The sequence below is a fragment of the Cucurbita moschata genome, unplaced genomic scaffold (assembly GCF_002738365.1).
Source record: "Cucurbita moschata cultivar Rifu unplaced genomic scaffold, Cmos_1.0 Cmo_Scf00001, whole genome shotgun sequence".
Lineage (NCBI taxonomy): Eukaryota > Viridiplantae > Streptophyta > Magnoliopsida > Cucurbitales > Cucurbitaceae > Cucurbita > Cucurbita moschata.
In genome coordinates, this window is record NW_019268517.1 from 9414951 (window position 1) to 9436619 (window position 21669).

At 34.4% G+C, this 21669-nt stretch overlaps 3 protein-coding genes across 4 annotated transcripts; 2 read left to right on the forward strand and 1 right to left on the reverse strand.

Annotated features, from left to right (window-relative positions):
• Window positions 1-788: 788 nt before the first annotated feature.
• Window positions 789-4827, forward strand: LOC111453394 (translin). Its single transcript, XM_023094482.1, has 7 exons — window positions 789-1205; window positions 1455-1551; window positions 1666-1781; window positions 2954-2998; window positions 3976-4001; window positions 4178-4313; window positions 4506-4827. The coding sequence occupies exons 1-7, from the start codon at window positions 815-817 to the stop codon at window positions 4583-4585; spliced, it is 891 nt and encodes a 296-aa protein (XP_022950250.1). The 5' UTR covers window positions 789-814; the 3' UTR covers window positions 4586-4827.
• Window positions 4828-9415: 4588 nt separating this feature from the next.
• On the reverse strand, window positions 9416-13134 carry LOC111442428 (adenosine kinase 2-like). The gene is made up of 12 exons (XM_023079856.1): window positions 12862-13134; window positions 12490-12543; window positions 11808-11854; window positions 11693-11724; window positions 11503-11604; window positions 11332-11399; window positions 11108-11184; window positions 10659-10756; window positions 10513-10583; window positions 10358-10424; window positions 10092-10275; window positions 9416-9970 (listed from the first exon to the last, which is right to left on the reverse strand). Exons 1-12 carry the CDS (start codon window positions 12942-12944, stop codon window positions 9828-9830), a joined length of 1026 nt encoding a protein of 341 aa, XP_022935624.1. The 5' UTR covers window positions 12945-13134; the 3' UTR covers window positions 9416-9827.
• A 355-nt stretch (window positions 13135-13489) lies between these two features.
• On the forward strand, window positions 13490-15691 carry LOC111442435 (29 kDa ribonucleoprotein, chloroplastic-like). 2 transcript variants are annotated; one of them, XM_023079878.1, is made up of 5 exons: window positions 13490-13900; window positions 14045-14146; window positions 14424-14723; window positions 15290-15374; window positions 15496-15691. In XM_023079878.1, exons 1-4 carry the CDS (start codon window positions 13535-13537, stop codon window positions 15353-15355), a joined length of 834 nt encoding a protein of 277 aa, XP_022935646.1. In that variant the 5' UTR covers window positions 13490-13534; the 3' UTR covers window positions 15356-15374; window positions 15496-15691. The 2 variants fall into 2 exon arrangements, with proteins under 2 accessions (XP_022935646.1, XP_022935639.1); XM_023079871.1 differs by having other exon boundaries at window positions 15290-15691.
• The last annotated feature ends 5978 nt before the right edge of the window (window positions 15692-21669 follow it).

Genomic DNA, 21669 nt, shown 5'->3' on the forward strand with positions numbered 1-21669 from the left:
AATAAATTATTTTAAAGTGACGATAGTCTCAATAATAGAATTAAAATATGGTAATATAAAAGTTGAAAAAGAAATTTAAAATGAAATTATTATAATGACAATGACGTATAAAAACATTAAAATTCACAAAATAAAAACGACAATTATATATAATATTTTTATTCAACATGACAATATAATTTATTTAAAAATAGAAAGCTTGACAATAAGTTGCAATATTGTCAATATAATGTCACGTATTATTATATTTTTATTCAATATGATAATATAATAATGTCGAATTTCAAATGACTTCTTGCTCGAACAAAAAAAAAAATATCACGTATTATTGTATTATTATTACTTTTTTTAACAAAAAAAAAAAAAAAAAAAAAAAGAAAATCAGCCATATTTCAAAATAAATAAATAAATTGTCAAAATCATAATTTTTTTATTTTTTTTACATCATGTGTGTGACGTAGCTAATAAAAATAATATTTCATATAATTATCTTCCATAAATTATAAATTATTCTAAAGATAATATTCGACCACCAATTTCATTAAACATGGGTAGAATTAAAAATTTCAAGCTTAATACATTTAAAATGGTGTTTAAATGACTTGTAATTTCATTTAAATTTGTTTAACTTTATTTCGATGATCAATGGGTTATAAAAATTTAAATTAGTATATATTTCTACATTTTATTATAAAATAATTTAAAATTTATGGTCAACCCTAAGTCAAAATGGAATTATCAACGAAATTGGCGGAGCCCGCGAGATTTTAAGGCTACGAAACAGTTCATCGTCCAATAAAACCACCGCCAAACGATGAACTCAGCGCTTCGAAATGCTTACTTCATTTTCTCCCGCTCCTTAAACCCTACTTCAAACCCTAGCAGTTTTCCCCTAATCCTTTCCTTACATTCGCTTCAATCCATTGCTGTTTCTTGTCTTCCATTGCGGATCAAGCGTCAACAACAACCCTATCGCTCGCCCTGTTCTTCTTTTTTCTGTTCCTCCTCTTCAATGGCTGGCGCCGACGCCGACGCACCTGCTGCATCTTCTTCTGTGGAGAAGCAATTCGTGGATTTTAGAGTTCAGCTAGAAGATTCTGGAAGCTTACGCGACCGAATTCGAAGTGTGGCCATGGAGATCGAGTCATCCACGAGGCTCATGCAGGCTAGCTTGCTTCTGGTTCATCAGTCTCGTCTAGCTCCTGGTACTGAGTTTTTTGTTTTTTGTTTTTTGCGTGATATATTGATATTGTCTGATGCTGTGCTCTTGTGGTTTTGAGGATTCTGCGTGTGTGGTTCTGGTTTTTTGAGGGGGAGAGGAAGAGTTTTTATCTCGTTCTGTTTCCTTTTGTTCGGTATATTGACTCGCGAGGCTAAATGTAGTTAGTCGGGGATCATCGTGATAAGATTGCCGGAATCTGAATTTTCTTCTTTACCTGGTTTTTCTTGTGTAGAGGTTCTTGAAAAGCCAAAAGCGCAGGTTGGTTTATTGAAGTCGCTCTACAAGCGACTGGCTGAAATTCTTCGTGAGAGCCCTGGTCTTTACTATAGGTGAGACAACTAGTCATGATCTCCCGTTTTCTTGGTTTATCCTTTCGCGATTTGAACTGCTGTGGATTTTGATTTTTTGCAAGTTGCTTGTGCCTTTATTACCTTTTCATTTAGGTACCACGGAGACTGGAGGAGTGAGACGCAGACAGCTGTTTCACTGCTTGCTTTTATTCATTGGCTAGAAACAGGGGAACTTCTTTTGCACCCCGAAGCTGAGGAAAAACTTGGGTGTATGTATATTGCCATTGTATTTTTTGTTTCTGTTCACATTTGAAGTATTTGAGTTTAATGAACTTAATAGGATACTTGTTTCTCTTCTGGAAGTTGTTAAAAATAACGACCCTCTACATTGGTATGATATTATCCACTTTGAGTATAAGCTCTCATGGTTTTGGTTTTGGTTTTCCCAAAAGGTCTCATATCAATGGAGATGGTGTTTCTTACTTATAAACCCATGATCTTCCCCTTAATTAACCAATGTAGGACTACTCCTCCCAATAGTCCTCAACAATTCTCTCATTGAACAAAATACACCTTTTGTTCAACACTTGAGGATTCTGTTGACATGGCTAAGTTAAAGGCATGGCTGTGATACCATGTAAGAATCACGAACCTCTGCATTGGTACAATATTGTCCACTTTGATTGTTCGACACTTGAGGATCCTATTGACATGACTAAGTTAAAGGCACGATTGTGATACCATGTTAAGAATCACGGACCTCCGCATTGGTACGATATTGTCTACTTTGAGCATAAACTCCCATGACTTTGTTTTTTGTTTGCCCAATGGAGATCGTGTTCCTTACTTTTAGACCCATGATCTTCCCCTTACTTAGCCAATGTGGGACTATTCCTCCCAATAATCTTCCAGAGTCGTGTCATCATTGAATAATCTAACATCATGCCTTTGTCCAGATTTCCTCAACGAATTCTAATAATTAAGAAATTGTTTATTTTCTCACCCAAAACAACCATAATGCCTTTGCCCAGATTTCGTAGCCTATCTGGAAGTGGAAACTGAAAGCAACTTGCTGAAGAAGAGCACCCTTACTTTTGTCCCAAAAAATGCTTTCTATGTCATGCATTTTTACTACTTATTTGCTATTTCACCTCAATATTTAAATGTAACCGTACTTTTTTAACCTTACCTTGTAATTCACCTCAACATTTATTTACTTTTAAATAAGATTCTAATTCGTACTTTGCCCAAATAAGTGTTCTCTGTATCAATGTTTTCACCAGTATGGAACAGGGGGAACTGTGATCTTATGCATCACTTTTGCTGTTATTGAATTGTTCGTGGTCTCATAATTTTATCTATGCTATGCCTACTTACTTAATATCTACTCTGAAATGACGAAGTTGGAAATCAACTCATTTTATTTTTTGTCTGATTGCAGTAAATGAATCTGATTTCACTTTGGATGTTGAAGACTATCTTATTGGTGAGTTTTCAATAATTTCATATTTCATATTTCTTACTTCAAGTTTCAATGAGACGTAGAGAATAGAGACTATATTGCTTTCAATGTTTACAAGACAAGCCTAGGCAATTACGTTAGCAGGGGTGAAGTACTGCACCTGACGGTGTTCTCTGGCAAGCACTTTCATTCAAATGGTGTGCTTTATTTTGTCTTTTAGTTTCCTTTTATTGCTTTTGCACCTCTACGAAGTAAAGGAAAGTTCCACATTTCTTAGTACTTTTGATTAAAATTTATTTTTCATTCGTTATTTCTCGAAAATCCAAAGTGTTTTTATCACATAAAAACTTGTTTGTAACTTTTTATTTTCCAAATACAATGCTTTCTTGGCGTAGGCCCTTAGGTGAGCAAGGACCTAATTGCCATGGAGCATACCTTGTGATTTGTAAACAATGGTTACTTTTGCTTTCTGTGTATTTGTAGTTTTGTGACCTGTGGTATTTCTTGGAAGGAAAGAACCAGTCATTTCTTTTGTACATTGCCTTTTTTCTTTCTTTCTTTCCTTCTTGGTGGTGATATGTTTACCTAGATTCAAGACAATAAAAAAAGGGTGCACATGATCTTCCAACTGATAAAAGACCTAGTATCCTAATGGTTTGTGAGCATGGATACTTATCAGAAAAGAATCTAAGTTCCAATAATTTGGAGACATGGCATTGGAGAATCTGTGATGTGATTGATGAGACTACCATTGTTTATGTTAAGAGTTCTTTTGTGTCTGCTTTTCATTCAACTGTACCACACCCAGAACTAAAGAATACCACACCCAGAACTATGTTGGTTTGCTGATGAAATTGGTAGTTTATGTTAAAGAGTTTTTTTTGTGTCTGCTTTTCATTCAACTGTACTCTGCAGTTCTGAATCAGTATGCTGTTTGTCCTACAATTCAACATTGTTAACCACGCTGAGTTGCTAATTTGGATATTTTGTTTAATTTGCAGGAATATGTTTCATGTCCAATGAATTGGTGAGAATTTTTAGAATTGCCGTTGATATTGTAACTTGAAGAAAATGAACATATCAGGAATACAAAAATTTTACATCATAGTTGAGGAAATATTCCATTTGAATTAGAATGTATCTATCATGCAGAGTTCTCTCATTTATAACTTGTAATAAATTTGATGTCAACTGTTTTTGTAGCCACGATATGTTGTCAACCAAGTGACAGTTGGAGACTATGATTGTCCAAGAAAGGTGCTCAAATTTTTTACTGATCTTCATGCAGCCTTCCGTATGCTTAATCTTCGCAATGATTTTCTCCGCAAAAAATTTGATGGTATAGTCTCTACTTTTTTATATATATACACTTCATTTTCATTTCAACTACTCACTTTTTGGTATCATTATCGCTTTTCTGCTCCAGTTTCCACAGTCAAAGCGTGGGGTTTCGCCCTGCATCCACATCCTTGATATGATTTTCTTCTTTCCATGATTTTGACTGTCATTTCATTGTCTCATATTGAATCAGGAATGAAGTATGACTTGCGAAGAGTTGAAGAAGTATACTACGATGTTAAGATCCGAGGTTTATCAGCAACTCGAGACTAAACAATGAGACTATTGTTGACTATTTTACAAGCTTCAGCACACAAGGAAAAAGGGGGGATGGCCCCAGCTTGTGTTGATTATGTTAAAAACTCAAAGATGTTCTAGGGTAACAAGTTTTTGTTTGGTATAAAGATAGAAAATGATACTTGGTGAATGCCTTAATCTTGCAATGGGTCATTCTCCAAGGAATAGTGCTTATCGTTGCTGAGGTATTAAAGTGCTTTTGAGTTGCTCCTTTTGTACTTGCGTTATTCTGGTTTCATGTGATTGGTATCCCAATGTTTTTTTTAACTCTCAAATCATCATATATGTTTCTTAAGATTCTTTTTCAGGCTACATGAATGGATTACGAAGTAAATCATGGCTCTTGCAGTGCAGCAGTGACGCCCTACTATCCATGGGATGGTTTTTTAAGGTACATTTCTCAGAATTATTTATATTGTTGAAATGATTTTTTTAAAAGCAAATGAAATAGCTGTCTGAATGTCTGAATGTGAAAGGTCCACTGAAATTGTGATTGATAATGTGTGTGATGTAATTATTTTATATTTGTTATAACCATCTGTAAGGACTTTTAGATAGTAACATTCATCCATGAAAAGTTTTTAAAAAAATCAACTTTTTACTTCTGGATTAATTTTCACTGAACTTTTCATTTTTACCTTTGGTTCACTCACTAATTGTAACAATGTGTTATGATATTGCTGAATTAAGTTAAATTTATATTTTTCAACAAAAATAACATTATTTGATAAAAACAACTTTAATTGTGGTAAGTGATTAAAAATTTGGTTGAAATTGAACAAGAAACTTTATATACTTAAATAGTAAACACTTAGTGTGGTGATTCTTTAGCCATTAAATTGAAATATGATAGTGGTTTATGTTCTTGGTTCACGTAACTTTACACACCACGCAAAGAAAGTCTCAAAAACTACAAAGAAATTTCAATCCAACAAGATCACAACAAGTAGTAAAACTCACCAAATCTCAAGCCTCGTCATAAGACCACTCAACCCTCACAAAGGATCTATGGTTCAGTATTCATCTGACTTTTTCCTTTCCAGATATTCATGTGCGATGATATGCAAATCATGTATCAAAGTGTCATAACGCGCTGAAAATAGAAATGGTTGGTTGAGAAAAACCAATGCCCCTCGCCAAAGTTTGTACACCCACATGTGGATTCATACAAATTCAAACCTTCCACTCGAAAACCCAAGTAGGTAAGAATTTGAATCATTTTCTATCTATGATTCAATCCCATGTTTTTCTATTTCCATTTTCCTCCTTTCCAAAACAAACAACCCAATCTAACATTGATTAGAGAACTAGACACTGAGCGATTGTGCCAGCAATGAGGTTGAACTCCAAATGAGGGTGGCACGAGGCAATGTGCTAGCAATGACGCTAGGCCCCAAAGGGTAGATTGTGAGATCCCACATCGGTTGGGGGAGGAGAACGAGGTATTCTTTATAAAGGTGTAGGCGGGTGTGAAAACCTCTCCTAGTAGATGCATTTTAAAAACCTTGAAGAAAACCTGAAAGGGAAAGTCCAAACAGAACAATATCTCCTATATCCATAAATAAAACCGACTTGACTTAGTGATTTCCTCGTCCGATAGTCTTCAATGATCCCAAAAACAACAGTTAAATAATTGATCAAAGACCCCACCCCCAGAAAAAGAAAAGAAAAAGAGAAAACAACAAAGGGAAGCTTCCATCCTATTATTGATCATTGTAGATCACTTCTTCTGATTCAGATACAAGCCCACAACAAGTAAATTAGTAGCACACAGCTTCCTTTGACAATTATCATGACCGGCAGACAACACACAAAACCTTCAATTCTTTCCCATAGTGAAGCCTATATAGTTCTTCAATCTCCCATGCAGAATGGCATGTAAAACACTAAAAACAGACCCCTACAGTTCTATCTACATACCACAGATTCTTATGACATTCCTAAAAACAGATGTCAGCAACGCATCCCTCTGGGATGCATTTGATTGGTATCAAGTAATTTTGATGTAAAATATACACAAGTACAGAAGCAAATACCGGTGGATCCTACAGATGCAAAAATTCAAGCACAGAGCAATGAAAAATTTACCAGCAAGCCATCAATTCACCATTATCTAACCCCCTCGATCAAGCCCTCCAGCTCTCTACGCCCAAACCTCTGTCCCTGCACTTTGGCATCCCTACACCTAGCAGCAAAGTAGAAGATTAGCCATACCACCATGAAATACACCTCTCCCACTGACTGAAAAAACATGGCAACATGTTTCCCACAAACTCTTGCAAGTGCCCATCTCATGAAAGACCCACAACAAATGGCTTCCAAGCACTTGATTTGAATAGCTTGGTTTAGCATTGTGAGTATCAAATAACAACCTTCTGTTAAGATCTCTCTACCACTCCGCCTTGCATCCACAATCACAACCCATGCATCCACTGCAAAGATGAATGCAACAAGAGTATCTAGCAAAAACCAAGCAAACAGAAACCCAGAGATCTCTTTCTCATACCCACGAATCCATGGTGACATTATGGAAAATGGCATCAACTTCAACCGAACAAATAGCTTGAAGAATGAATATTGATCTTCGATTTCACCAAAATACCATAATCCAAGGAGCTGGGTTAGTGCATCTCGCACTGCCCATCTCATCAAGATAAACCCAGAAAGCCTCTTGAACCCCAATTTTGATCCATGCCATACCATACCAACAAATGAACCAAATCTCTGTGTTAGATCGTTAAGAACAGCGATGAACACAATGCCTGAAGCCCATGAATATGTGACAAGAAAGCCAAGCATCACCCAGATATATGCAGCAGATAGAAAACTCACAAAGAAGAACAGCGCTGCGGCGTCCCGACGTCCAAGTTCCAATCCTTTGACGAAAAATTGCAAATCTACAAGCTTATCCATGTCCTGATGAACATTTTCCTCTCCAAGTCTTCTATCGTTTTCTTCCTGATCATCAGAAGTTTCCTTATCATTAGCAAAAGATGAACTCATATCCTTGAATCCCACTCCCGGATGAACAACTTCCGAAACCCTAATTCCATCGTCAACGACCAGATCTGAGAACCCTGAGATCGAACTGAATTGGGTAAAGAACACGAAACTGGCGTTAGGTAGGTGATTCCGATTGGTCCCTAAGAGGCTACGCTCGTCATCCCCATCTCCGGAGAAGATATCGTCACCTAGGGTTCCGACGCGGGTAAGATGCAGAAAAGCCCGGCGACGCTGGCGACGTTGGCGATGGGCAACAGCCCCAGACATGGCAGGGTCCTCGGGGGAGTGGAGGAGGCGTTGCTCCCCTGCAATGTCAAGGCGAGAAAGAAGAGCCTTAAGAGAAGGGTCGCGGTCGATGAAGGAGGTGACATATTGGGTGCCATTTTCGACGACAACGCGGAAGGAGAGGATGAGAAGGGAAAGGAAAAGGAAGGTGAAGAGATTAGATGTGAAGGAGGCGGTAGCTTCTTTGAGAAGCTGGGCCGTACTGTGGAGGTTATCGAGGCGAGGATGATTGTCGGCCATGGCGGGTGGGGGGTGTGGGGTTCGCCGGATACCTCTCGTCCACCACCGTAAGGGTGTGAGTTCCCGGCGCCGGAAACAGGGAATTAGCCGGCGGATGATCGGAAAACAGAGAGAGAGAGTTGAAATGGAGCAGAGTATAAGTGATTTTGATTCTCAAATTGTGAAAGGACTCAAAATAGGGATTAGACGACCTTCCAACGGTGGTGCCAATGGCATTGGCAATGAACAAAGAAATTTCCAGAAGTAATTTTTACGCTTTTTTTTTTTTTTTTTTTTTGCAAAACAATTAAATTTTATTTTTGTAGAAGAACAGAAAAAAATCTCTACCTATTCAAGTAAATGGGTACAGTAGCTGGTAGAGACCGTTATTTACAACATAACAAATTTATAGTTTAAAACAAATGAAAAAGATAGTTAAAAATAACTATATGGAATCATGCCACGAATATTCCAACAAAACTTTTTTTTCTTTTTTCTTTTTTACATCTTTAATCGTTTTTTAAATATATAATTGACTTTTGTATTTAATAAAAGCCTGAAATTTAAATTTTGTGTTTAATAGGTATTTGATCTATTTCATATTTAAAAATTGTTGTGTCACTAATATATTAAACACAAAAATTAAAATTTAAGGACCTATTTACTTTTAAGAGAATAATTAGTTAAGAACGTATTTGACATTTTTAAAAATAGGTTTAAGACACTGAGCTTATATTATAATGTTATTTATGGACCAATTAGACATGAAATTAAGAATTTAAAGTTATATAAATATTTTTGTGTTGTACCGTTTGGAATATGTTCTACATAAAATTAAAAGCTCGAAACTTATTTAATATAGATGACACATTATTTTAAGTGAATTACTAGAATTTTGGTCCATTTTTGGTCTATTCTTTTGAACCTATTAATTGTATTATCTATTTAGGTTCGAATTTTTATTAAATGAAAATAAAATGCATATTCCTCTTCAATTTCACATATTTTTATTGTTTCTCAAATCCCCCTTTTGTTATGTGTTTATTTTGCCAATAAACTTTAGAATCCAATCAAATAAATCTCAACACTTTCAATGTTACCATTAAAATTTATCAATCTACTAGCCATAAAATTAAAGGCTTAAAATTCTAATAGAAAGAGAGGTCCTTAGATGCAAGTTAGTCAAACAGAAAACGAGATTTTTTTTTTTTTTTTTCGGTTCCAATAAAGAAAAGGAAGAGACATCATTCAAAACCAGATGTGTTTAGATAAGATAAAGAAAATGTAGAACACCAAATCTGTGGGAATGACATGAAGATCACAATGAATCAGAATTAAGAACAAAGCAAAAGCACAAGCATTGTGGATCTCAAAAGAGACAACCGTGGGAAAGGAAGCTCAGTTTGTTGCCTCCATTGCTTGTTTTCTAATACATCATGGCATGGAAATGCCAGAAACTTCAGCAAGAAAGAGGAACAAATTTGCTTAAAAGGCCAAACTAATGAATTTCAGGACACGACACTTAAAAGTAGAGGGCGCTATTACCAAAGGCAAAGGCTCATTTCTTATAATAATTGGGCATAACAAAGATAGGATAGGGTAGACGGCTATTGGGATGGGAAGATATTAGCTACCATCCACAGCTCGTGAATCAAAGATAATGCAATTGGAAATAAGCTAAGAGGTTGATAGATATCAAGAGAGGAAATGCTCATTTAAAATCAGGCTTCTCAGGGAATGTGCAGCCAGACCTTTGTATGATGACATTTGATGCATAAATCCCAGCTTTTACACAGTCCTCGATGGGTTTTTCTTGCACCAACTGAGATAGAAATCCTCCTACGAACGCATCTCCTAAAAAACGAACGAACAAACAAATTAAAACACGTTTTTGGTGTTCGTTTATGTACCAAACTTAGCTTAAACCTGGACGTGCTTGATGGTTCACACGTTCACCGAGCTCGGCATAACATACCTGCTCCATTTGTGTCGACAAGTTTCTCTTTTGGCAACAAAATAACTGGGAACTTCTTAACTTTTCCATCCTCAGCAACTACAACTGGATCTGGACCTTGAGTAATAACAGCAATCCTCTTGCGTGTTTCTGATGCTTTTGGCCACTGAGCAATCTTTAGCGCTATCTCCTCGACATTCTCAGTCTGGTCATAAAAAGTTCGCCTCCGTTTATAAATGAAATGAAAATCACTATTCAAGCCTTTATGTGACCAAGGAAACCATTACCTCCCAACCCTGAACTTTCGAAAATGTCCTTGCTTCGGTTTCGTTACCAAAAATGATGTCCATATACCTGAAATATAAACAAAAAAAGACATCTCCTGTCAACTCTACAAACTTTCTTACCTTTACCACGTAACATACATTCATACTCTACTTACGGTAAAACTTTCTCCAGTGCATCCTTGAAAAACTCGCAGATAAATGGAGCAGACAGATTCATTGAGAAATACTGCAAATGATTGGCAATATTAGTTACTTGTTCTGAAGCCTTAGTAAACTATATAACTATAGTCACAATGTGAACCTTTTTGTTTGCAGCCGCGTGTTCGGCCACAATCTGCACGGAGTCTGGTGATACGGTAAGGAAAAACCCAGCAATGTAGAAATACTTGGCCTTTTCAACTGTCATCGTGGCAAATTACAATCAAAGTTAGCTCATGAATGCAAAATCTATCCAATCTGTAGGTCCCTAAAATATTTCAAACAAAAACTTGGGATTGTTTGATAGCTTGTTCAGCAGAACAGTTTTTTTTAGAAGAACTAAGATTGAGAACTTGAAAATGAACAAGATTACAGAATAAGAATAATTCACTAGTCAAGGTTCTTGTACAAAATAATCCACCACGAGACAAATTAGAGAAGAAACAAGGTAGCAAAGCTTTTAAAGAACATCTTTTTAAGAAGGAACAATAATTTTTAAGAAAAGCTACCACACAGCCCTCTGAAAACCATAAATATGAGTTTCGTGTATACCTAATGCCCAATTTTCAGGTTTTTTCAAATGATCTGACTTGTAGCAATTTGCGGCAGACAAATTGGCAATAAGCGACCTGTATGTCAGAGAAAACAGACTCTTGGTTAAATTAATGATTTCCAGAAGTAACAATCTGAGAAATAGCCAATTCTTTTACAAGGAACAGACTTTATATGTTTGCCTTAATGTTAAAGTGATCAAAGCAAATAAGATTTTGACTAACCTTTCACCACCCACCACACATACAGCACAGGTTCCTGTTGGTGTAGAATCAACCTCATAATATTGAACCTATTTTCTCAGATACCAATGAGCAAATAACATCTTAATAATCGGAATTCGAAACATACAGTTATCACCAAAATGGAAGATAGTGATGGAGTGTGAAACTTACATTAACACCTGCACTTTTCGAGTTTTTCTTCATCTCCTCCCCGAATTTGTCTTTGCCAATGCAACCGATATAGCTTGTTGCACCAGGATGTTGGAGCATCCACTGAAAAAGGCGAGAAAAGTTTCATCCCACGCCAGAAAATAAACAAATGGTTACAGGATAAATTCACCAGGGAACAAGATTAGTATACCTGAGCGACTTTGATCGAGTTTTGTGTAGCACCTGCACTTGAAAAAGAAGTTCATGAAATCACAAATGTGCCAAAACCACAATAACACAAATAGATTCAATCATCCACACGTCACCTCCAGCAATGTACTCCACATTAGGATTGTTTGCCAATTCTGCATACCTACAAAAAGAAATACACAAGAACAAAGAAATGTGCATGAGGCTCATTAAAAAGTTACATCAAATCCTGATTTCTTTTCAACTAAACGAATGCATCACAAGCCACAAACAGTAGTTTAGCCAGTATGCAAAGTACTTCTGTAACCAAGTTATTGTCAGCTTCTTGCTGTTCTCTCGTCATTTTAGCAACTAGTCCAGTAGTTCGATTGAATATTGACATAACATCCATATTGAAAAACTTCATCAAGTAAATTACCTCAACTAGGATACAAATCCTTTAAATTTTCTCTTTACAAAAACAAAGAATTAAAGAAGTATCCTCGATCAAGATAGAACAGCAAGTAACATCAACACGAGTCAAAGATCTAACAGCACTGTCTTCCTATATTCCTCATTCTTCATTGAGAAGGAAGCAATCAAATTGTAACCAGAAACTTAATTTTCACGCAACCCCAAGTTATTGTCGAATCCTATGAATGATTCTCTCGAGAACTAATGGCATACATTTAAAACAAGAAAAACACGTAATCCTAAAGGAATAAAGGTCGCAAAACATAAAAGCATAGCTAATAATAGCCGTGAATAGTAGCAGCCACAAACCAGTACGAGTAAGAAAATTGAAAACCAATCCCTTACATTGGAAGATGTTTCTCCTCTGCAAGGATAGCATCGTTCAGCTTGATGTCGTATCTGCACCAAACGAGTAAATTTACAGAATCAAAACACAAAAAAAAAAAAAAAAAAAAAAAAAAAAAAAAAAAAGTGAAAATCCTCATGTTGCTATTTCGGATCGAATTTACAATTCACAGAAATTTACAATTCACAGAACCTCTCCTCAACCATACAACCAATAAAGCTTAGAAACGAAACAAAAAAACCAGAAAAACAACAATGACATTAAGATTGGAGAAAAGAAAGACTCAACAACGTAAAAAACATAAGGATCTGAGTTTGATAAGAAACCAGAGGAAAGGTGAATGGAAGAAGGATTAAACAACGGCGAAATACCTCTTCAAAAACTCATCATCGACGACAGCTGAGATGTCAAGAAGAGGATTGCCCATTCCCAAGAGGATCCTCTCGTACGCCATGGATGCAAGTAAGGTGAAGACGGAATGAAGGAGAGAATGGCAGAAATCAGAGGGCGAGATTCAGATCTGAAGAGTGGAGAAATGGCGGAGATTTATAGCAAGAATCGAGTACGGAGTGGAGGATGGTATGGCGCAATTCTCAAACTCCACCAACCTCATCGCCCATTTCCATTAATATCTGCTTCTTCCAAATACCTAACTCAAGAGTTTTTAGTTAAATTATGAGTTTAGTTATTATTTATTTAATATAAATATATTAAAAATTATATAATTATGTGTATTTTTTATATTTTATTGTAATTAATTAAAATCTCATTTAATAATTATATTTAAAAAAATATTTTTTTTTGTAATATATATGCAATGCAATGTCACAATCCTAGGTTGGTAAAGAAGGATAGATCTCACATGCGTGAAGCGTGCTGATTTTCACCAACCACTTTTTAATAATATTTTTATATAAATAAATTATTTTAATATATTCTTTTTCCAGAAATTTACATTAAAAAAAAAAAAAAAAAAACTATAAATACCTAGCTTCCGGCCGTTGGGCCTTTCTTTCAAGCCTTATCTCAAAAAGCTCGGAAGCCATGGCTGCCTCTGCGACGTTCCTCACGCTTTCATCCCTAACCCCTAAAACCCTATCTTTTTCTAACCCTAAATTCGAACTTTTCTCGCTCAATCCATCTTCCATTGGCTTTCGGTCGAATCCGATTTCCATATCCGCTTTGGTTCTTCGTTCTGATAGGGTTTCTCCGGCGTTCTTCTCACGATTCGTTAGAAATGTCGCTGTCTCATCCGATTTTGACCAGGAGGAAGATGTCCTCGACGTCGATGGAGATGATTCCAGCTACGCTCCTGACCTCCAACTCTTCGTCGGAAATCTTCCTTTCACTATTGACAGTGCTCAACTCGCCGGTTTATTCGAAAGCGCCGGACAAGTTGAGAGGGTCGAGGTATTTTTTTCAATCTCGATTTTGTTTCTTTCATGTTTTGTAGGAGAAGTTAGAATTTATGTTGCTGTTCCTGTTATTAAGTTTCTCTGTTCTCTCGAGAGACTATCCATTTGCTTTGCCCTAATTTTCTGAAGTGTTTTGAAGGTGATTTACGACAAGATGACGGGACGAAGCAGGGGATTTGGTTTTGTCACTATGTCGAATGTTGCAGAGGCTGAAGCAGCTGCTCAACAATTTAACGGCTATGTAAGTGGCTACATCCATTTTACACCAACTTAATGGCTATGCAATTTTGTTTCTGGGTCTGCTTCATTTACTCCTTGGAAATCCAATTGCTGTTACTGTATCCCGAAACATATGTAGAGCTTATCTGCTTCCATATGGTTGTTCTTGAGCCGTAATTTTAATGCCAAAAGTCTCCTAGACTTGCCTCTGCGATCCAGTTATATACTGTTATCTTTCATTTTGTATCAAAGGTTCATTGGATTTGCTTTTAATTGATGATTTCTGGTGCTCCTCACAGGAACTCGAGGGTAGACCACTGAGGGTAAATTATGGACCCCCTCCACCAAAAAGGGACGATTCCTCTTTTAGGAGTTCAAAAAATGCTTCAACGTTTGATAACTCCAATTGTGTTCATGTGAGTAACCTCGCTTGGGGTGTTGATGATCTTACACTTGAGAACTTGTTTAGGGAACAAGGAAATGTTGTGAAGGCAAAAGTAGTTTATGACCGTGATAGCGGAAGATCTAGGGGGTTCGGTTTCGTAACATATAGTTCAGCAGAGGAAGTTAACAATGCCATTCAGTCCTTGGATGGAGTTGTAAGTTCGCTTGCCTCTTCATTTTTATGTTCTTGTTTTTCCTGAGCAGTTCTGCATTTGTCTATGATGAGTTTTGATATGTTTCCTCATGTTCAATCAAAGTATAGCCATTACAATCTTGTTTACTGAACTCAAGAGATATGAGTATGAAATTCTGTTGTTCATATGAATCATGATTGGTTGCATCTTCACCCTTTATGTGCATTGGCTTCACTTGTTTCTCTCATGTACGCTTTTAACGGTTTACGAAGCTGAAGTCGAAGTTTTTTTTTGTTGTTCCCGTTCATCTTGCCTGAAATGAAAATTTTTGTGTTGGACCATTTTGTCTCAGTTTATCCTTTGTTCGTTATTAAACTCATTTCATGTGATGTCCCACGTTGGATGGGGAGAAGAACAAATCACCTTCCCCTAGCATACGCGTTTTAAAGCTTTGAGGGAAAACCCAAAAGGGAAAGCCCAAAAAGGACAATATCTGCTAGCGGTGGATTTGGGGCGTTACATTTCATGCGTCAAAATCATGAGAGTTAATATTTTCATATATATAAGTATGAATGTTTACATTGCAGGACTTGAATGGAAGATCCATCCGAGTGACCCAAGCAGAAGCAAGGCTGCCTAGGCGCCAGTTTTGAGTATCAGAAGAGATCAACGGTAATTTATGCTCAATCTTGTTTTTCTACATTTTGTTCTCCGATAGCGATAGTAAATGGTGCCAAGTGATTTAGCTATACTTGCTCTGTGAACAGTGGGATATTTGATTTTTACTTTTCAGATTTTGCATACATCTAAGCTCCTAAACTTTATGACTTCAAATATTTGTCGTGTCTCAAACTTACTTTAGGACGAGTGAAGCCTAAGATTAGCAAGTTATGTCACGAACATTACAAAATTTTGGTTCTTAACGGTTAAAACCGATATTTAATAAAGGGTTTACAAGGAAGGACTTAATATCCTACGAATTACTTTGGCAATCCAACTAGTAGAATATCTTGTTTGTTTTTGTAATTGTTACGACCCTTTAGTTGAGTGAATATTTTATGCGTGTTGAACTATGATAATGTTGGAAAGGATTTAAATTTTAGTAGCGGGTTACAAAATTTAAAATTCTAGTACTAAATTTTTTATGTAAAAGACTTAAACTATTACAATTTGGTGGACCAAATATGTGATATTAATTATTAACGGTTAGTTATAGTTCAATTAGTTAAAATATTATATTTTCATTCACAAAGATTGAGGTTCGAAAATATTTACCATCCTAGCTTGATAATTTGATATGTACTCGTTTTCTTGACTTGGACGTTCAAGCCATTTGCACCTTCAAATTTGTCTGACATAAAATTCTTGATAAACAAATAAGCAAAAATTGTAAAATAAATCAAAACATAAAATTCTAAAATCAAATCAAATCAAATTTAAGATAATTAATATATATATATATATATATATATTTAACCATTTCAAATCAAAGAAGAAATAAAAAGGGCCCATTTTTGTTGGCAACTGGCCCATAGAGGCCCACTATTGGTTCAGCCCAAGCCCTCACTTCAAAAACAAATGGAAAATGAGAGGATTTTATTAATTATTTATATTGTTTTTGTTTTTGTTTTTATTTATTTATTTATTTATTTTGAGCATACTATATACTTTAACCCGTTAACTAGATTTATTATTAATTTCTTTTATTACATTTATTAGATTTAATTTTTTTCAAAATCATAATATTAAAATTAAAATATAGTTATCGAGTTAATTATCCAAATATCTTTTATAATTATATTATTACCTTCTCCCTGTCGGAAAAATCAATGAATATTCTTTAAATAAACGCAGATATCAACATGGAATTATTAGACGAGATCACTTCACGTGCACCGTTGGATATGGGAGAAAGATATTTTAAATATATTTATTTTTGTATTCCACGTAACATTTCACGAACTCTTTACCTACGTATGTATTTATTTGAATCTTACGTTAATTAATCATTTTAACGTAAATAATAAATAAATTAGTTGAAATCTTAATTTAAAGGATATATAAATGAAAAAAAAAAAACCAATAATGGCAAATTATTTGGATATGTGAAGTCAGCAAGTTGTTACCCTTCATTAAGCCAAAGTTGTATATCTTAAAGATTTCTTGGTAAGCTATCTGCATGGCTGAGGGTGATCTACATCATCATGAGCTACGTAGTAGTAAGTTACATAGGATAAGGGAGTGGAGCCCGAATCGATTCTCACATTGTTGCGGGTAGGTAGGCCCAGTCATTTTCGAGGCAAACTCAAACTACTAGGGCTAGCTCGACAAGCTTAAAAGATGATCACATGTCATGCCACCTATCTATCTTATCATTCACTCGAGAAACACGGGATTGATGATAGAATAAGATATCATCTATCACATTGTAAGGTCGTGATTAGCTCGTTCTCTATAAATGCACCGACAAACCTCTTAAAAGAAAAGCAACTCAAATCCAGCTTAGCTTGACGTCACTCGATCCAACTCGAGGGTTATAATGTGCTAGGAAAAGAACTACATTGATATACAAATGACTTTTTGTATAATGACCGACAACAACAGCTTACGTGAAGCTTCTGCGAGAAGAGTTTGTTTCTAGACTACTGCCTAAAACGTTACATCAACAAGCACCTTGTTTTTAATGACTGAGATTATCAGGGTGTTGGTACTACGACTATGCATATCGACATTTCTTTATTATCAATCATGTTTGAAAGCTTTTTCTTTGAAAATTCATTTTCTTGTTTACCCGCTAAAATAAATAATTATGTGTAGCTTTGAGGGCGTTTTCATATATCAACAAGACATGTCTTATCATCGTCTCAAATTCTTCCATTTTGAAATATTTTCTCTCGTTAATAATTATTTTTTGTTTAACTTTTTAATGACAACGAGAAAAAAAAATATTGACTTCAAAATAATAATTATTATATGCGCATTTTTTTCATATCCCACCATTTTTAAACTCTTTGAGCAAAACATCCCAAATGATGAAATACTTTAGAATACACTTGTCACTTGAGAGATTGCTCGGGTTGGTTAGTGAGATAGATTTTGGTTCTACTTCAAGACGTATCATATAATAACGTGTAACGGAAACGGGCACGGGACAACTAGTTCGATTGTGGAACGATGATGATGCTGTAATATTGAAGAGATAAAAAATTTAAATTAAATTTCTATAAAAATAAATAAATAAATAAGGCTAGAAGCCTTATTAACCTATTTTGAGGGGACAAAACGTGACAGCCCAGTTCTTAAAATCTTCTCCTATAAGTTGGTTTAATTTATTATGGGACATGAAATTATTATATAAATGTCAGAGCTTCAATATGATTTTCCCCCCTAAAAAAGACGAAGCTTTAATTTACCCCCTAGTTTTTATTTGATTGAACTGATAATCCCGAGGGAAAGTCCAAAGAGGACAAGCTAGCGGGGACTTGGGTCGTTAGGTCAAAGTTTTCCTACCATATTAGATGAACACGACTCTCCACAATGGTATGATATTGTCCACTTTGAGCATAAGCTCTCATGACTTTGCTTTGAACTTCCCCAAAACATCTCTTACTAATGGGGATGGTATTCTTTGATTATAAACTCATGATCATTCTCTAAATTAGCCGATGTGGGACTTTCATCCAACACCTCCCCCAAACAAAGTACGTCTCCCCTTAATCGAGGCTCGACTCCTTTTCAACTCTTCAAACAAATTACACCCTGTGTTCGATACTTTTGTCACTTTTTGACTATGCCTTCGAGACTCACAATACTTTGTTCCACATATGAGGATTCTATTGACATGGTTAAGTTTAAGACATGACTCTAATACCATGAGAATATTTGCTTAATCCGCCACACCTAAATGGTGTGTGAAACTTCTCTATTTATAATCAAATAAATGGAAAGATACCTACAGACATATTTGTCTTATAATAAAATATCAAATATGATATATATGGTAAACTATAATTTAGTACTAAATATCCATAAAACCGAGTCAGTATGACTTAAGCTCAACTTTAGTTTAACGAGATTGGTTTTACATGATTTAAACTTCGTGCTCGTGAATAATAATAAAATATTATTATTTACAAAAAAAAGATAGTAATTTTGTCTTTGTTGAGGACAAGGAAAGAAGAGGGTATGCATGGGTATGCCTTCCCTTTTGAAGACAAATGAAGCACAAAGAGGCAATGAATTCCACAAAGCCAACATAGATGGATGAATGTGACTCAACTCATTTCTTTGTTTCTCTAACGACAAATTCTACCCGTCAAATCATACCATTTTCGTCTCCTTAATTTGTCGACTCATTAAATTTTTAGATTTACTTAATTTTTTTTATTAATCATAAAAAGACGATCATATGAACGTGTTATGAAAGTAAAAATTGAAGAAATATTTACAAAAATACCCCTAAACTACCGAGCGATTATAATTACGTCATGAATACGTTCAATTTCATCATTTATCAAAAATTTTAAACGGCTAAATGGATTTTAAAGGAACCCACTTGTAATTTATTATAACGACATATATATATATATATATATATATATATAGATAACACGGTACATAATTATAGGGTGGGGATTGAGCCATCAATTTTTATGACAATAATTGACACGATACCACTAAATTATATTCGAATAACGAGAAATAATATGTCTAGTTTTGGAGAAGCTCGTGAAAGTTTACTTTCATTTTTCTTTCCTTTATGGTAAATTGGAACATGTTTGCTTCACAAACAAGGGGATCAATAATAGTTGTACTACATCACCAAAATTATTTAATGTCTAGATAAAAAAAAATATATATATATATATAATAAATAATTGATTTAATTTCTTAAGTATTTTTCATATTTCTTCTTAGTAATAATAAATAGTTATTATTTTTACTCCTTTTATATATATATATATATATATATTATAATGTTGCATTTATTTATTTTTTATTATTATTATTTTTATAGATCGACTGTCTATTATTTTAATACCTTTTAAAATAATTTCTCTACCTAAAATATCATCATTTATCTTATCTACCGTATCTAGAAATAGCTTAATCTAAATCAACGTCTTTTTCTTCATAGCGCGCGCACCTAATAGCTAGACCTCTCCTCACCCTCATTAATCAATATTCCTACAAACCCGAACAATCGTAATCAATAGATACACCCCATTAGAATTAAATATAGTTTAAATTATTTCTCCCTAATCAAAATATTAATAATATTTACGTATAAATACATAATATGCATAAATTTATTTTAAAATACATAAATTTTCTTAATTAAAAAATAATAATAATGTTTAGATATAAACCATGATTAAGGCGGTCCGGTTTGATTGAACCGGAAAAAAGCCGACCCAGGCGGTTTGAAGTTTATTGCAGAGCCACAACAATGAATGAATGTGTGTAGGTGTGGGTTTTTTAAATTCATGACTAAAAATATTCATTATAATTAATTAATAGGACAATTCCGTTTTAACTTTTGCCTCAAAATTGGTACCAAAATTAAAGTTGGATAGGATTTTGCCTTTATTATTTAACGCACATGCTATTTTCTCTATTTCCCTTCCCCCACATAATTACGTCTCGACCGCCTTCAAAACCCTAATTCCTTCTCGTTCGTCCCTTTCGAGTAAGTCGAACAGTTTTAGTCTCAATCGAGTAAGTCCGTGTCCAGTGATTTATTTACATACTTTCCACGAACATTTTCAAAATTACTATATTTTCCTCTTTAATAATGTTGTTTTCTCGTTATCGACGAATCAAATAAATGTCTTAAATTATTTGCATGAAGTGATGAGAATTTATTACGTAATACAATATACTCTACGCTACCATATTAGCTTGAATTTTTTGGTGCATCCACGATCATGACATGAAAACATTGAATATAGTTTAATGTCTTTTTCATTTCCATGTCTCATTATTATTTTACGTGTTACATTAATAAAATAATATATATCAATGGTCCTAAAAAATAATTAACTATGGTCTCATAAATTATTATTATTTTTTTTTTAACTAATTATTTACGAGTTGGCATGATACTCACTTATTGAACAAAGCTTTTAATTTTTTTTTTTAAATCAAATAATAAATCTCACGTGTCCGTACGTGCGGTGTTATGCAATATAATTTTTGGCGTTATTAATTAATTAATTAGAAAATATAAATATAATCTAAATTAAATAAATAAATGGTTAATTAACATTTATAAACAATAAATAGAGGGGGGGAAATAGTCTGACAAAATGAAGGCGCAGTCAATGAGTGAATTATGAATAAATATAATTAAATTCAGCGTCGAAATTGGATTTTAATTTAATTTAATTTAATTTATTTATGATAGCATATAGAAACTAAATCTGAATCCATGACCTTACAATAAAGGCAAATATGTATTATTTGAATATAATACAAGCAGTAATTTAGAAAACGTATCCAAATCCAAATATTTCTGACTATATGATTTAATTATTTCTTTTACCCATCCAATATTTATTACCAAACTACCTTTTTTTTTTCTTCTATATTCTAAATTTAAATTTCGAGATAATAATTATTTAATTTATCGACCTATGTAGACTTAGGGTTTGCTTTTGTATGTGTGTGTGATCTCGTAACTTTTTTAAAATAGATTTAGTTATTAATATTATGATATAATAATGTTAGTGTGAGTCCGACACTATTCTTTTAGTTCAGCTTTTCGTCTAGGGTTTGGTTTTAAAATTATAGAGACTGATTCGAACGAAATTATTATCTGAATCTTGATATAGAGCGTTACAAATGATATCAGAGCAGTACTTTTCTGTGATGTCCCACATTGGTTGGGGAGGAGAACAAACCATTCTTTATAAGGGTGTGGAGACCTTCCCCTAGCAGACACGTTTTAAACCCAAAGAAGACAGTA

Excerpts from the sequence above, each read along its gene's own strand:
- LOC111442435 (XM_023079871.1), top strand. The coding sequence starts at position 13,535 with ATGGCTGCCTCTGCGACGTTCCTCACGCTTTCATCCCTAACCCCTAAA. Across the intron at positions 13,901-14,044 it reads GACAAGTTGAGAGGGTCGAG|GTGATTTACGACAAGATGAC; the intron begins GTATTTTTTTCA and ends AGTGTTTTGAAG. Across the intron at positions 14,724-15,289 it reads TTCAGTCCTTGGATGGAGTT|GACTTGAATGGAAGATCCAT; the intron begins GTAAGTTCGCTT and ends TTTACATTGCAG.
- LOC111442428 (XM_023079856.1), bottom strand. The coding sequence starts at position 12,944 with ATGGCGTACGAGAGGATCCTCTTGGGAATGGGCAATCCTCTTCTTGAC. Across the intron at positions 11,400-11,502 it reads CGAAAAGTGCAGGTGTTAAT|GTTCAATATTATGAGGTTGA; the intron begins GTAAGTTTCACA and ends CTGAGAAAATAG. Across the intron at positions 10,425-10,512 it reads GCACTGGAGAAAGTTTTACC|GTATATGGACATCATTTTTG; the intron begins GTAAGTAGAGTA and ends TTTATATTTCAG.
- LOC111453394 (XM_023094482.1), top strand. The coding sequence starts at position 815 with ATGAACTCAGCGCTTCGAAATGCTTACTTCATTTTCTCCCGCTCCTTA. Across the intron at positions 1,206-1,454 it reads TCAGTCTCGTCTAGCTCCTG|AGGTTCTTGAAAAGCCAAAA; the intron begins GTACTGAGTTTT and ends TTTCTTGTGTAG. Across the intron at positions 2,999-3,975 it reads TGTTGAAGACTATCTTATTG|GAATATGTTTCATGTCCAAT; the intron begins GTGAGTTTTCAA and ends TTTAATTTGCAG.